The sequence below is a fragment of the Lutra lutra genome, chromosome 8 (assembly GCF_902655055.1).
Source record: "Lutra lutra chromosome 8, mLutLut1.2, whole genome shotgun sequence".
NCBI classification, from domain to species: domain Eukaryota; kingdom Metazoa; phylum Chordata; class Mammalia; order Carnivora; family Mustelidae; genus Lutra; species Lutra lutra.
In genome coordinates, this window is record NC_062285.1 from 80013319 (window position 1) to 80028113 (window position 14795).

The 14795-nt window shown below is 40.5% G+C and overlaps 2 protein-coding genes across 27 annotated transcripts in view; both read right to left on the minus strand.

The window, feature by feature from the left end:
- The window catches only part of IPO8 (importin 8), an 88162-nt gene extending 87368 nt beyond the window's left edge, over positions 1–794 (minus strand). Inside the window, exon 1 of one of the 2 annotated variants that reach the window (XM_047739648.1) lies at positions 480–794. Coding sequence is in view for 1 of the 2 variants with exons in the window: in XM_047739647.1 (XP_047595603.1) it covers positions 480–563 (84 nt within the window). In the remaining variant the exon portion in view is untranslated. The remainder of the gene's footprint in view (positions 1–479) is intronic. The other variant, XM_047739647.1, reaches the window with a different exon arrangement.
- Positions 795–10860: 10066 nt separating this feature from the next.
- CAPRIN2 (caprin family member 2) overlaps positions 10861–14795 on the minus strand; it is a 48222-nt gene continuing 44287 nt past the window's right edge. For 17 of the 25 annotated variants that reach the window (XM_047739626.1, XM_047739630.1, XM_047739628.1 and 14 more), the window contains 2 exons: positions 13179–13242; positions 10861–11784 (listed from right to left, as the gene is read on the minus strand). In XM_047739626.1, the coding sequence (XP_047595582.1) occupies positions 11216–11784; positions 13179–13242 (633 nt within the window). In that variant the 3' untranslated portion in view covers positions 10861–11215. Of the gene's footprint in view, positions 11861–13178; positions 13243–14795 lie in introns of all 25 variants that reach the window. The other 8 variants (XM_047739645.1, XM_047739643.1, XM_047739642.1 and 5 more) reach the window with 2 other exon arrangements.

The window sequence follows — 14795 nt, forward strand, 5'->3', positions numbered from 1 at the left end:
AACTCTGCCAATCAGTCAAAACAGTCCTACCAACCCCACAGAAGCAGGCGATGGGAGGGCTTCCCACCGCAACACCTAAAAAAGGCTGGGTCTGGAGAAAAGCTGAACTCAGATCCGAATTTTAAGTGAAATTTCCCACCCTCTTCCCTAAATCAGCGTACTTCGGGAAATCACACATCCTGCGAACACTGGCAAAGCTTTCCAAAGCCTCTTTCAGCGATCCAGTGGACTGAACAAACTGCACCGTGAAAGGAAAACGACAGGAAAGGATGCAAAGGTGGCCAACAGGTGCGCGAGTTGTTCAGGAAAGATCCGGGGAGTGCCGCTAAATTGGCCCCCGGGGCTGGGGGTGGGGGGCGGGCCGGAACGAGCGTCGGGGTCCAAAGCCCGGGTTGGGGTGGAGATCGGGGGCGCCGAGGAGGGAGAGCACGGTGAGCCCGCGGGGGGCGCCAGGGGGGCGCCGCAGGCCCGCTCCTCACCTGATTGAGCTCATTCTCAGCTGCAATCCGCAGCTTCGGGTCGATGGTGCCCTTCAGCGCCTGGATGATCCGGTTGAGGTCCATCTCCCCGGGTGGGGGCTCCGCGGCCCCCGGACCAGTAGGCCAGACTGCAGCTTTAGTTTTTCTTTTGATCCTCTCAGCCTCCTCCTCCGCGACCCCTAGACTACCTCACTCCCCACCCCCCGCCACCGTCGCCACCTGCAGCCACTTGCTGCGCCACTCTGACTCCGCGCCCCCTGTCCTCCCTTCCTACCCCCCACAACTCGCTCTCCATTCACCCTTTTACGACAACCGGTGGGAGGCGGGAGAAGTGAGAAGAGGAAGCGGCGCCTCCTTTACGGCGGCCTCTTCCCTCAGGGCGTGATGCTATGGCAGCTCCCGCAGGCGGCCCCCATGCTGCTGTACGGAAAACAGTAATGGCTTCTTCCCGGGAGGGAAACCGCGCTCACTAGCTCCGGCAAGCATCCGCCATGCTGCCTTACGGAAAACAGCCTCACCTGCTTCCCAGATGAGAAAACAACCAGGCTCGAGATCTCTTTATAGGGAATGGCACTTTTTGTTAGTACGAAACTGTTTGGGCATCACAACTGAACCTGTTCCAGGGCAGACTTGTTGGGACCTTAAGATCATCTAGCTCATAGGAGGACAGGGTTTCCTTGGTCTGTGGGAGCCATCTTCATTCATTCATTCATTCATTCATTCGCTGAACATCTGTTAAACATGTTTTTGGGCAGAGTACTGAGATATTTAGGTTCCACATTATAGCAAGATTACTGACATGCAGGTTATTATGAAGGAACGTAAAATCTGACAAAAGATACAAATGTAAAAGTATTTACAGAGTAATTGTGAAAATAAAGAGATCAGAGAAACTATTGCGCCTGAGAGTTTCTGAAAGATGTCTGTATCTTCTCAGAAGAGTAGTGAAAGGCAAGAAGAATTATACAATTATCACCCACTGTGGCATTATCCGACCCAAAAAGTTCAATGGCCTAGTGGTTGGCAATGTCTCTTACCGCTTCCAGTTTTCCCCTTCGCCAGTCCATTCTCCACATTGCCATTAGAGTAATGTTTCTTAAAGGTTAATACTGTCATGTCCCTTCGTTGGTGATTTCCCATCAACTTTAAGATAATATTCAAACTCCTTAGCTTAGTACTCCAGGGTCATGGGAAATGTATTGCTTTCATCTCCACACTGTTTCATTAACCCACTTTCTTGGAACTAATGATAATCTAAAGCTCCTTGACCTCTGAAATCTTAACTCCAGTGTCCTCTTTTCAAATTAGGACCTATTCTTCCATCTCTCTCTCCCCCAGTAATTCTTCACCTGTTTTCCAACTCCATTACTTTTTTAGTTATCCTTAGTCTACCCATTCCTGACTACACATCCTTCTCTGCTTTGAAACTCCCAATTCAACTTAGGTCTACCCTTGACCCACTATGCAAATTAATACTTCTACAACTATGTGTTTTTTCTTTTCTCTTTTGTCTGAGAGCGAGCACAGCAGGGGAGAAGTAGGCAGAGGGAGAAGCAGACTCCCCGCTTAGCAAGGAGCCCAATGTGCGATTTAATCCCAGGAACCCAGGACCACAACCCATGCCAAAGGCAGATGCCCAGCTCTCTGAGCCACCCAGGTGCCACCACGTGTACTCTTTTCTTAGGCTCAACAATCCTATTCCTTCATTGATCAGAACCATCTTCCATTTCCCAGCAACGGTTCCCAACCTCAAGACTCTTCTCAAACTCCTACCTGTCTCATGGAGCCCTGCAAAAATGAACAAAGCCATCAGGCTCAACTCACTCAAACACAAATTAATCTCTGCTTACCCCTATTCACCTCCTTATCCCCAATCTGAACCTAATTCTCTCCATCTCTTCTGGCACCTTGCTCAATAAATCTCACTTTTCGGGTGCCTGGGTGGCTCAGTGGGTTAAGCCTCTGCCTTCGGTTCAGGTCATGATCTCAGGGTCCTGGGATCGAAGCCCACATTGGGCTCTCTGCACCGCAGGGAGCCTGCTTTCCCCCGCCCCCCACGTCCCCCCTGCCTCTCTGCCTACTTGTGATCTCTGTCAAATAAATAAATAAAATCTTTTATAAATAAATAAATAAATAAATAAAATAAATCTCACTTTTCTATATACTTTTCATTAAAATAAATTTTGAGGGGCACCTGGGTGGCTAAATTGGTTAAGCGTCTGCCTTCAGCTCAGGTCATGATCCCCGGATCGTGGGATTGAGCCCCTCCCGTGGAAAGGGGCTCAGTAAGGAGTCTGCTTCTTGCTCTTCCTCCCCCTCTGCCACTCCCCTGCTCATGCTCTCTCTCAAATTAATAAACTCTATTAAAAAAACAATTTAAAAATAAAAATTGAGTAATTATATGCTCACAGCCAACAATTTTGTAAAACTTTTTCTGATATTTTCAATCCCTTTCTCTCCACCAATTCAACCTCAGCCTAAAAACATTTCCCCCAGTTAAAAGACGATCTTTCTCCAATAATGCTAATTATTATTCATTCTTTTTCACTTTTTATTCCAAAGAATGGTCTGCATTCCTTGTCTCTACTTCTTTAGTTCTACTTGTGCTTCAGTCAGTTATCCCCAGGGTTCTGCCCTCATTTCCCCTACTGAAAAACTGCCAAGCAAAAACCAACACAGATCCTTTACATACCAAATGCAAGAGACATTTTCAGTTCTCACCTGAAAATTTCTGTCTGGTACCTGACACTATTATATGCTCTTCTTCTTTTTTTTTTTTTTTAATGTTTCCTTGTTTTAAAGAATATATTTGTAATATTTTTTAAAGATTTATTTATTTGAGAGAGAGAGCACACCCACAGAGGGAGAGGGAGAAGCTGACTCCCTGCTGAGCAGGGAGCCTGATGCAGGGCTCATCGAAGGACCCTGGGATCATGACCTGAGCAAAGGCAGATGCTTTGACTGAGCCATCCAGTCGCCCTATATTCATAATATTTTGATTGCTCACTTGATCACCCAAGTCTTAAACACCGGTGCTTCTCAAGACTCTGTCTTCAGCCCTCTTCTCTTTCTTTTTCTTAAACCCATTCTGCTTCTGTCATTTCTTAGAGTCTTTTTTTTTTAAGATTTTTTGTTTATTTATATGACAGACAGATCAGAAGTAGGCAGAGAAGCAGGCAGAGAGAGAGGAGGAAGCAGGCTCCCCGCAGGGCAGAGAGCCCGATATGGCGCTCGATCCCAGGACCCTAAGATCATGACCTGAGCCAAAGGCAGAGCTTTAACCCACTGAGCCACACAGGGGCCCCTGCTTTCGTCATTTCATCCACTTATATAACTTTAACCATCAACTCAACAGGGACAACTCACAAAACTGCTTCTAACCAAGATCTCTTTCCCTGAACTGGATGTATCCAAATGCCTTCGATGTTTCTGTTTCTAAATGTTTCTAAACCAAATCCTTTAAAGCACATATCTAAAACTGAGCTGTGATAACATTGAAGATGGCTTGGAGTAGGGAGAGGCCTGATACAGTTAATTCAATAACATAAAGAGAAAAGACCAAAAAAAAAAAAAAAGTGACACCAGAGAAACTGGATCACTCATGTATTTTGGTGAGGTTTAAAATACCACCTCTCTGGAAAACAGTGGTTAAGCAAACTGGCACATCTATACCATGGAATACTACTGAGTAATAAAAAGGAGTGAAATATTCAACAAACAGGATAAATCTTCAGAGAATTAAGCTAAGTGAAAAAAGCCAATCCCAAAAGCTGACATAATACCTGATTCCATTTATATAAGTTTTACTAATATAACATTCTTAAATGGGGTGCCACTGTGGCTCAGTCAAGTGTCTGACTTGATCTCAGCTCAGATCTTGATCTGAGTCTTTATTTCAGGGTTGTGAGTTCAAGCCCTGCTGTGGGCTCATATGCTGGGCATGGAGTCTACTTTAAAAAAAAAAATAACATTCTTAAAATAACAAGTCACAGAACAGATCAGTGGTTGTGAGGGCTTAAATGGGGATGGGGACAAGAAGGAAATGGGCATTACTATACTATAAAAGGGCAACATGAGGGATCCTTCTGGTGATGGATATGTTCTCTATCTTGACTGTACCAATCTCAACATCCTGGTTGTAATATGTATCTTGTTTTACAAAATGTTGTCAGTGAAGGAAATTAAAAGGTACACAGGATCCACCTGTATTATTTCTTATAACTACATGAGAATCTACAATTATCTTAGATAAATATTTTAACAAAATGTCTAATTAAAGACAGTTGATGCTCCCATTAAAACTTTGTGGGCTCTGGAAAGACACTGAAGATAAATTACTAAAAAAACAATGCTGTCAAGTTAGCAGTGTCTAACGCAACAGGAAAAAAAAAACCCATAAGCATCCATGATTCTGCTCTCAGATTTCTTTGCAAGTGTTTTAAAATAGCTGTCTCTAAACTATAACTTAGGTTTAACTTATATATGGCTCATTGAGTCCTGTTTTTTAATTACTTTACATGAGAGGATGTCTATTTCTTTTTTTTTTTAAGATTTTATTTATTTATTTGTCAGCAAGAGAGCACAAGAGGGGGAGCAGCAGGCAGAGGAAGAGGCAGGCTCCCTGCTGAGGAAGGAGCCCGATGTTGACTCATCCAAGGACCCTGGTATCATGATCTGAGCCGAAGGCAGCCGCTCAACTGACTAAGCCACCCAGGTGTCCTGAGGATGTCTATTTCTTAATGCACTTACATTATTTACGGTAGAATGTGAGCCAGCTACATTGTCTTATTGTACTATCACGGTATGCATATGCCGCACCTCTTTGTTTTTGTCACCTCTGTCTCCTCATCTGCTTCCAAAAGCTGTTGTGAGGACTAAATGAGGTAAGCACATTGTCCAGGATACATGCTCGGCATTGACTATCTTTGTATTCTATTTAAGAGAGAGGACATACCTTGTTCAACCTTTACTGAATGAGACCTAGTGAGACCTACTCTCACACTATGCCTGGTACATAAAAAGCAATCAATAAATACTCGCTGAATGAATACATGAATGCATGTGAGATAAGGGGTCTGAAACAGCATATCCACAATAGAAATTAAGAAGGTAAGACGGATGTGAGACATTTCACAGATTGAATCAACAGGAACTTGTGACTTATACAATATATGAAGTAGCAAAGGGAAGTCAACAATGATTCTGAAGGTCCAAGCTTTGATGACCTATGGAAGTCATTAAACAGGGCAACGTGAAGGAGTATTAAAGTTTGGAGAGAAGATCAGTTTGCCTTTGAACATACTGAACTACAAGTGCTCAAGTGTTAGATTGCTAAAGGTTTCCAGTGACAATTGGAAATTCACATCTGGCACTCCCAAAAGAGCTATGACAGGGGTTACAGGAAGGAACACAGGGATGCTGTTAGAGAACTATGAGTCATCTATATATAGGTTAGCTGGCACACAGACATGGACATTACCCAAGAAATACAACACAGAGTGAGAATAACTGGCATGATTACAACTCCAATTACACAAAGTAGTTTTTCCTCCAAGCACTGCCACTGTGACTTTGAGATTTAACATTTTAGTTGTCTAAATGGAGTATCACACAGCTGTGCTCCCACCTGTTGGCAGCAGCTCACCTGCTGGCCTGTGTTAGTAAACTTGAATCTAGTCCACACAGTAAAGAGAAAATGGGAGTTAAAATCTAAGGTTAATAATACATTTTTTTAAACCATGATCAATAATCTGCAAGTGAATACCTCTACCCCAAAAGTGTCATAGTGCCAAGGCTCTACATCATAACATCTGAAATATATGCAAGAATATATACATACATCTTATAAATGTAAGATCTTAAGTATTTTGTTAATGTAAGTCAATGATAGTCTCCTTTAAAATGACACATGTAGGGGCACCTGGGTGGCTCAGTGGGTTAAAGCCTCTGCCTTCGGCTCAGGTCATGATCCCAGGGTCCTGGGATCGAGCCCCACATCGGACTCTCTGCTCCGCAGGGAGCCTGCTTCCCCCTCTCTCTCTGCCTGCCTCTCTGCCTACTTGTGATCTCGCTCTCTGTCAAATAAATAAATAAATAAAATCTTAAATAAATAAATAAATAAATAATAAAATAAAATGACACATGTAGGGGGCACCTGGGTGGGTCAGTGGGTTAAGCCTCTGCCTTCCACTCAGGTCACGATCTCAGGGTCCTGGGATCAAGCCTGGCATCAGGCTTTCTGCTCAGCCGGGAGCGTGCTTCCCCACCCCTCTCTCTGCCTTCCTGCCTACTTGTGCTGTCTCTCTCTGTCAAATAAACATCTTTTAAATTTTTTTATTTATTTAATTAATCTTTTATTTAAAAAAATTAAAATTAAAATTAAAAACCAGTGATCAATAAGCTAAATAGGGGATTAGGAAGTTTCTGACTACAGTCTCTTCTCCAAGAGACTAAAATAATAGTGTGGTGGGAAGGGATAGAACCTAAAGAGAGTAGTATTAACTAGGACTTAAAGAAGAAATACTTCTTTTCAGATCCCTTTTTTTTTCCATCCTCAAAATGTTCTGTTTATTTCCTCAGGCTTTCCACATCCTACACTGGAGGAGTCCTCCAACTCAACTTCAGGCTCTACTTCAACTACACCTTGAGACAACAGCTCTGAGTGCAGTTTATCCAGTTCAAAAAGTGTATAGTTAACCAGAGCAAAACTGAGTAGTGAACCGAAAACATCTGTGTGGGCAAAACAATGGGAAATATGGTAAAAGCAACAGCACCTGAGAACTGAAGAAGAGGAAAAACTACCATAGAAAATGGTAGGCTGTATTTGCGCTTGAGAGAGTGAAGTCTGGCCCAGGCACTTCTGCTAGTGGCCTCAGAAAGTCAGTCTCCAAGTCTCCATCTTATGTCAAACAGTATCTACCTCACTAGGGCCACCGTGAGGATCCAGTAAGATCACAAAGGTTAAGGGTGTTCTGTAAATAAGGTGGAAATGCAAATATTAGTGAAAAGGGGAAGGCAGTTAGGTTTTGTTTTGTTTTTTAAAGATTTTATTTATTTGAGAGAGAGAGAGAGCAAGAGTGAGAAAACAAGTATGAGGAGCAGCAGAGAGGGAGAAGCAAACTCCCCGCTGAGAGGGGAGTCCAATGCAGGACTGGATCCCAGGGCCCTGGGAATCATGACCTGAGCCAAAAGCAGACACTTGACTGACTGAGCCACCTAGGTGTGCCACAAGTTAGGTTTTTATGATAAAACTCTTCCATGTGTTACCCCAGGCTTAATGATAATGAAAACAAATCCTCAAACTCCATCCAAGGGAAGACAAGGTGGTGTGAACCATAAAACCTACCATTCTAAGTTAAAATTTTTAACAAAAAAGTGGTATGTCCATTTCAAGTTCTACAGTAAGATTCAGAATAAAAAGTCTTCTTCCTCCCTCCTACAACCCCCCTTCCCTAGAGCCAATATTATCAAATTTGTTACAAACTACCAGAAAAAAATGATCCAAGTAATCATATACACATACATTTGGAAATGTTTCTATAAACAATATTGCACACTCTGCTCTATTCTGTATCTTCCTTTCTGGCTTAACCGGTTCCCTGCTGGCAGGCATCTACGCTGCTTCTCCAGATTTTACTATTATACTATACTGATAAAACTAAGGGAATCTCTCAATAAGTGAAATGTAGAGACAAAAGATTAAAGAACTGGTCCATGGATGTCTAGCTTCTGAACAGTAGGAGTTCCAGATATAGAACTGCAGGGGGCAGATATCAAAAAAATAATTCAAGAAGAGATTGTCCTTCAGCATTAGTTACAATAGCCACGACATGGAAGCAACCCAAGATAGATGAGTGTACAAAGATGTGGTGCATATATACAGGGGACTATTATTCAGCCATAAAAAAGGAATTCGATCTTATAATTTTCAAAAGCATGGATGAACCTAGAAGGCATTATGCTAAATGGAGTTAAGTCACAGAAAGACAAATGCCATATCATTGCACTTATATGTGGAACCAAAAACAGAAATGTACCCATCTATAGAGAGAACTAACTAGTGGTGGCCTGAAGGGAAGGGGTGGAAGGATGAAAGTAGTGAAAGAGTGGGAGGTACAGGCTTCCAGTTGTGGAGTAAGTCATGAGAAAGGTACAACATGGGGAGTATAGTCAATGCTATTTTGACAGCACTATATGGTGACAGATGGCAGCTACACCTGTGGTGAGCACAGCAAAATGGAAAAGTGATTTGCTCTCAACAAATAAAATGGATGAAACGGACATACCTGATGTGCCTGAACATCTGAACGTCATGTTATCTTTGCAGCCCCAGAGCCAGGTACAAACTAGATAAGCCACATATTTAAGAATAAATTAATCATTTATTTGAAGGAATGAAGCCCTTGAAATTAAATGAATAAAGAAAAGTAATGCTTGCAAAATCTTAGAATTAGAGAGCCTCAGGCGTCCTGGTATTGATAATGGGTATAACAGTATTTTATACTCTGGCATTCACCGTCTTGCACCAATAACAAGTGTGCTGTATTTATCAGTTGCCAACAGCTGCCAAAAGGCTAAAGTCATTAAAGGGGTGATTAAGAATACCCCTGAGATAAATTAGCAAGTCGAGGACCAAGTGTGACAAATCTAAATTTTTCATCAAAATAAAGTGTGTGGCAGGGAAGCAGAGTGGAATTCATATGGAGAAACTTTAATGTCTCTATGCCAACAATTACTCCACCTTATACAATACATAAACTATCATCCTAGTTATCACGAGAATCACAATAGAATATCAGCCATTAAAGCTAAAGAATTAAAATTTGCAAACAGGGAAGATCATAGGGTAAAAACAGTGATGTGAAAGCAGTGTGAAAATATAGCTCTTATGGAGTTGAGAAAGTTAAAACCATGAGATGGTTGACAAATCATTGCTACAGGAGTGAGCAAAACTCTCAAAAACATGTCCTGCTTTAAGTATCTGCATTTATGCACTAAATCATTATACAGGCAAAAACTGAAGCTCACAATTGTTGGGGGAGAGACTAAAAAATTGAAAGTGAAAGAAGAAAACTTCAGGGGGAATTTGGTATACAAAGCATTTTTATAAATTAGTTTTTTTTTAAAGATTTTATTTATTTATTTGACAGAGAGAGGTCACAAGTAGGCAGAGGCAGGCAGAGAGAGAGGGGGAAGCAGGCTCCCCGCCGAGCAGAGAGCCCGATGTGGGGCTCGATCCCAGGACCCCAGGATCATGACCCGAGCCGAAGGCAGAGGCCTTAACCCACTGAGCCACCCGGCACCCCTATAAATTAGTTTTTTAAAGTAAGCATTTTGATTGCAGTATTCTGAATATAGGGAAGGGTTGGAGAAGGGCTCTGTTTACTGCAACCAACTTGCTAAGGCAGAAAGTTGTTTTGATCTTGTTTTTAAAGTTATTAACACCTCTTACCCTGTGGTTTTAAATACTCTCAGGGAGTCAGCGTTAAATTATTATAGTTAATATTCCTTGAGCTGGGCATGGGCTCATCAGTTAAATTCTTAAGCCACATTTAACTCTCATGGTGTTAAATGTTAGTATAGTTTTTTCCAGTTTAGTAAGTTATGTAAGTTCTTATTCATGAGATACATAAGCAAACTGTGAAATGTGACAATGTGTGTCTAGAACGAATACTAAACTCTGGCAGTGCCTGCTACACTAATACTACATAAGACAGTATAAACATGCACAGAATTCTGGAAATTTTTGGAATAAAAAAAGTTATATCACCTAACACTTATTAAATGCTTATGTGCCAGACATGTGTTAAGATTTTCAGGTATATTCTTAGTTGAACTTCACGTTTGCCCTGTGAAGTTGCAGAAAAGGTCTATTACAAAAAAAGAGAGAGAGAGAAAGAAAAAATAGAGACGTTAAAGGTAAAATAACTTGCCCAAGATCAATAACCAAGTAGCAAAATCAGGACTCAAACACCGCATTACCTGACCAGAGATTTATGCTTTCTGACAACTGAACGTTCTGCCTCCTCAAATTGAGACTCCACAGAAAGTGAAAGTCTTACTGATGGCAGACCAGTAGTATTAGCTGTGTATCTCCTATTGTATCTTGTATTATTATACATTTAGTAGGTACTTAAAGATAGCTAACAAGTAACATGTCCAGCTTCAAGGAGAAATATGTTATGTAGCAGCCAATGGGAAACAGGAAATCTTTTGATGAATGACACGTATAATATCAAAGTAAAAAGAACTACTATAGTCTTATTTTAAAATAGAATGAACCCATGAATAAATAAATACCCATTCAAAAGTTATCAGTGATGAATAAAAATGAAATATTTTCCTCTCAGCTAAATGTTTAATCAAATAAGAACACTGAAGGTGCATGTAACTTTTTTATTGAGGCACAACAAGGCATTATAACTTGCCTGAACTTGAGGCAGTCAGTTTAGTAAGCTGAACGTTAATACAGTTAAGGATTAAGTGCAAACAATATACATTCACAGCTTGACTAGCGAGGCTACATCACAATTTATAAAGTGCCAGATTAGTGCTAATTGTCATTCAGCTTGAAATTTTTCACCTTGGGGAGGAAAATAAAAAAAGTAAGGACCTCCTCCTTCCTCTAGAAATGAAACCATCTTCCTAAACCAATCAGTCACAAGGGCAAAGACTACTTCTCCTTTAACCCCACTAATTAGAACACCATCCTTTTACTGTCAATTCTGCACTGACTTTCAATCTTGATAAAGAAGGTAGCCTGAAAATGTAGAGTATTTCCAACTACTTCCATAAATTGCTCCCCTGTGCAAACGTAACCATATCTGGTCTCCCTGGAAGAGCTGCAGAATTGCATGATTGCTAGCAGTTTCATGGTCTGGAGCACCATCATTGGCATAGGCAGATACCAAGACCTCTTCATTCTTCATGAGGTTGACATACAGTGGCACATTCACTGCCAGCTTTAGCATGTGAAAAATGAAAACATAAGTGCCATTCACCGGACAATTAAATCTACCAAGCTGAAGATCAAAAGTTTCTCCCAAGTTGTTCAGAAGAAGATCAAATACAATAGGTTGGTCTAGAGTTCCAGGGGCGAGATTAGAGGTTCTGGCTGCTGAGAAGGCAACTCGCATCTGCTGAGGCAGGGGATAGACGTGTACTGGCAGTATGGTGGCTGCTGGATTTGTCACGGGCACATCCACAGGGGTCATGCTACGGGAGTCTCCTTGTCCAGAGTCACCACTGTTAAAAGTTTCGTTGTCTCTTTCTGGGCTGCTCACCTGAGAAGAATCACTCCACCCTGCTGTTTTATTAGCAACAGTGAGTTTCTCATAATGAAGCAGTTAGCTTTGAACACAATATTTAACATTAGTCGGCTACTGAAACATGGATAAAGATACATTTTATATAGTAAATTCTAAAACAAAAGCAACAAAGTATAGCTACAGTATACTTCTCTAGATTTTTCTAACAATACGCTTGTATACTATTCTAAAGCCAAAACGGACATAAGATGATCTTATTTAGTAGCCTCATTTTTTTCAAGTCTTTTTTTTTTTTTAAGAAAATGAGCCTCCTGAAAATGTTAGCTACCTTACTAGTTAAGATTACCAAAGTCTAAAACCCAAGTTTGAGCATTCTTTTTACCTTTTTATGGAATTCTCACTCCATTCTTCTTTCCTCAAACCCACTCCCAAATATCTAATGTATGAGGACTCAAGGAAACTGAGATTACATAAAAGAACCAACTTTTAGAACAGCTGGCCAAAGATATTTTGTTATGGTACTAAGACCCACAATGAATGTTTGTTCCACATTTCCAAGTTAATGTGATATCGTGAAATTTTAATGTTTTTTTTTTTTATTTTTTATTTTTTTTCAGCATAACAGTATTCAGAAATTTTAATGCTTTAAGTGCCATACAAAAACACAGCTCAGATATAAGGCCAAGGCAGTGTGAGTATTGACTACTTTCTTAAAAGGGTAAGATTCTGCTTTCTTGTGATAGTTAATCTTCAGTAGTTCTTAATTTTCTCAGTTATACTGAATCTTTTAATAGTACCATTACATTTTAAGAAATATAAAATATCCTGCTGTTGAAATTTCAAGTCATGATATCTTTTTTTTTTTTTTAAGATTTTATTTATTTATTTGACAGAGAGAGCACACGCACACAAGCTGGGGGGAGTGGGAGGCAGAGGGAGAAGCAGACTCCTCACTGCATAGGGAGCCTGATGCAGGACTCAATCCCAGGACCCCAGAATTTGACCTGAGCCGAAGGCAGATGCTTAACTGAGCCACTCAGGTGCCCAAGTCATGATGTCTTAATTTTGTTTATTCCTATCCTTCAATGTAGTGACATTAGAGTATCTAGAAGTTCCCATTATTACAAGAACCATTATCCTGAATCATCCCATGAAACTGTCTGAAGTATGCATAGTGAATATGTACCAAAGGCTGAAATATACTACGGTGTCAGGCAAACTGAAAGGAGCACACACACAACTTTTAATTAAATGGACAACTGATTGCCACAGCCATTCCAATAGTCTAGAATCTCCCAAAGGTCTTTAGTACTGCACTTACACAAAATGAAAACTTTAAAAGATAAATGGTGAAACAATGCACTTTCGGGAGAAATTCACAGAAGATAAAGATTAGAGGTATGTTTCGGGTAACCCAGTTAATTATCCTTACCTCTTGAATTTGTCCGAGGACCGCCAGATGTCCCCCCTCGCTTGTAACACTGCTGGAAATTATCCTGAAATGAACACATAATATTTAACCTTGGCACCAAAAATGCAAGATGATAATTAGTTATCTCCCAGTGTTACTGGCTGGTAAAACTATAAGATCAAAAGTCCCCTTACCCTTTTATCTGGCCTTCCCCAGCAACCACAGTGGCTCAGATGTTTTTAAACACCAAGAAAAACAAACAAAAGCAAGGGCCACAATGGCAATACTTGCTTCATCTGTTAATTCACCTGACCAACCAGGTATGCTAATATTTGCAAAAATGATAAGGCATCTAGGAAACACTATGTAAAAGATACAATGCTAAGTAATGAGGGAAATTCCAAAATATGGCATGGTCTTCTATCCCTTATCTCAAGATAAAAGGAAGTAACAAGGCAAGAACAGACTATTTCAATCTTGCCCTATTTATAAATCAAACTGTGAAGACAATTATGAACTATGTTAGGGTTTTGTTCAGTTTCAATACAGGAGTCAATAAGAATTATATTGTATGAATGTATTATTGCCTGAAAAATAATTTAATATCCTCACACACAAAAAAAATGTTCAGGAGGCAACATTTCAAGCAGCCTCCCAAATATGGTGAAAGTCAGCCTCCATACAATTTATGAAAAGAATATTTAATGGTATGATTAGATTAATACATGCAATAAAAAAATCAAACAAGAAGGTACACAATAAATAGTTAAGTCTCCTACTCCAAACTCCTCATCTTCCCCATAGCAACCACTATTACTGTCTTGTGTTTCCTCAGGAAGAAATTTATGTATAGATTTATTTATTTTTAATGTAAAGCTCTACACCTAACATGGGGCTTGAACTCACGATTCTGCGACAAAAAGTCATGCACACTCTACTGAGCCAGCCAGGTGCTCCAGGAAAGAATTCTACAATATTGGTGTTAAAAACAGCTCCAATGGGAATCCTGGGTGGCTCAGTCAGTTAAGCGTCTGCCTTCAGCTCAGGTGATGGTCCCAGAGTTCTAGGCTTGAGTCCTACACCAGGCTCCTTGCTCAGCAGGGAGACTGCTGCTCTCTCTGTCTGTCGCTCCCCCATTTGTGTGCGCGTGTGCTCTCTGACAAATAAATAAAATCTTAAAAAAAAAAAAAAATCCTTTAGTCTCATTTGAAATTAAAAAAAAAAGAAAAGCTCCATTACTGAAGTCTGTATTAATCAACACATTCCCTTCACATACATGTTATTAGAACTAGTATTTGCATGCTTGATATACATCTGGCATTGTGGTGCTAAGCATTTATATGTATTAATTCACTTACTCCTCACAACAGCTTAGAGTAAGATGAGTAACTCGCAGATGAGTCTTCATCTAACAGGTGAAAACTAGAGAGCTCAGAAAGTTTACGCACCATACCCAAGGTCACACAACGAAGGAAGGAATGAAATCAGGGATCATACCCAAGTCATTCAGGTGATTTTTTTGTGTTCTTTGAAGTGTGTTCTTAACCCCCTTTCAATACTGCCTCCGTATAAACATCTACTTACCTCTAACTTTAAGCTCTTCAAATACTTTATATATTACAACAGAACTCAGTTTAG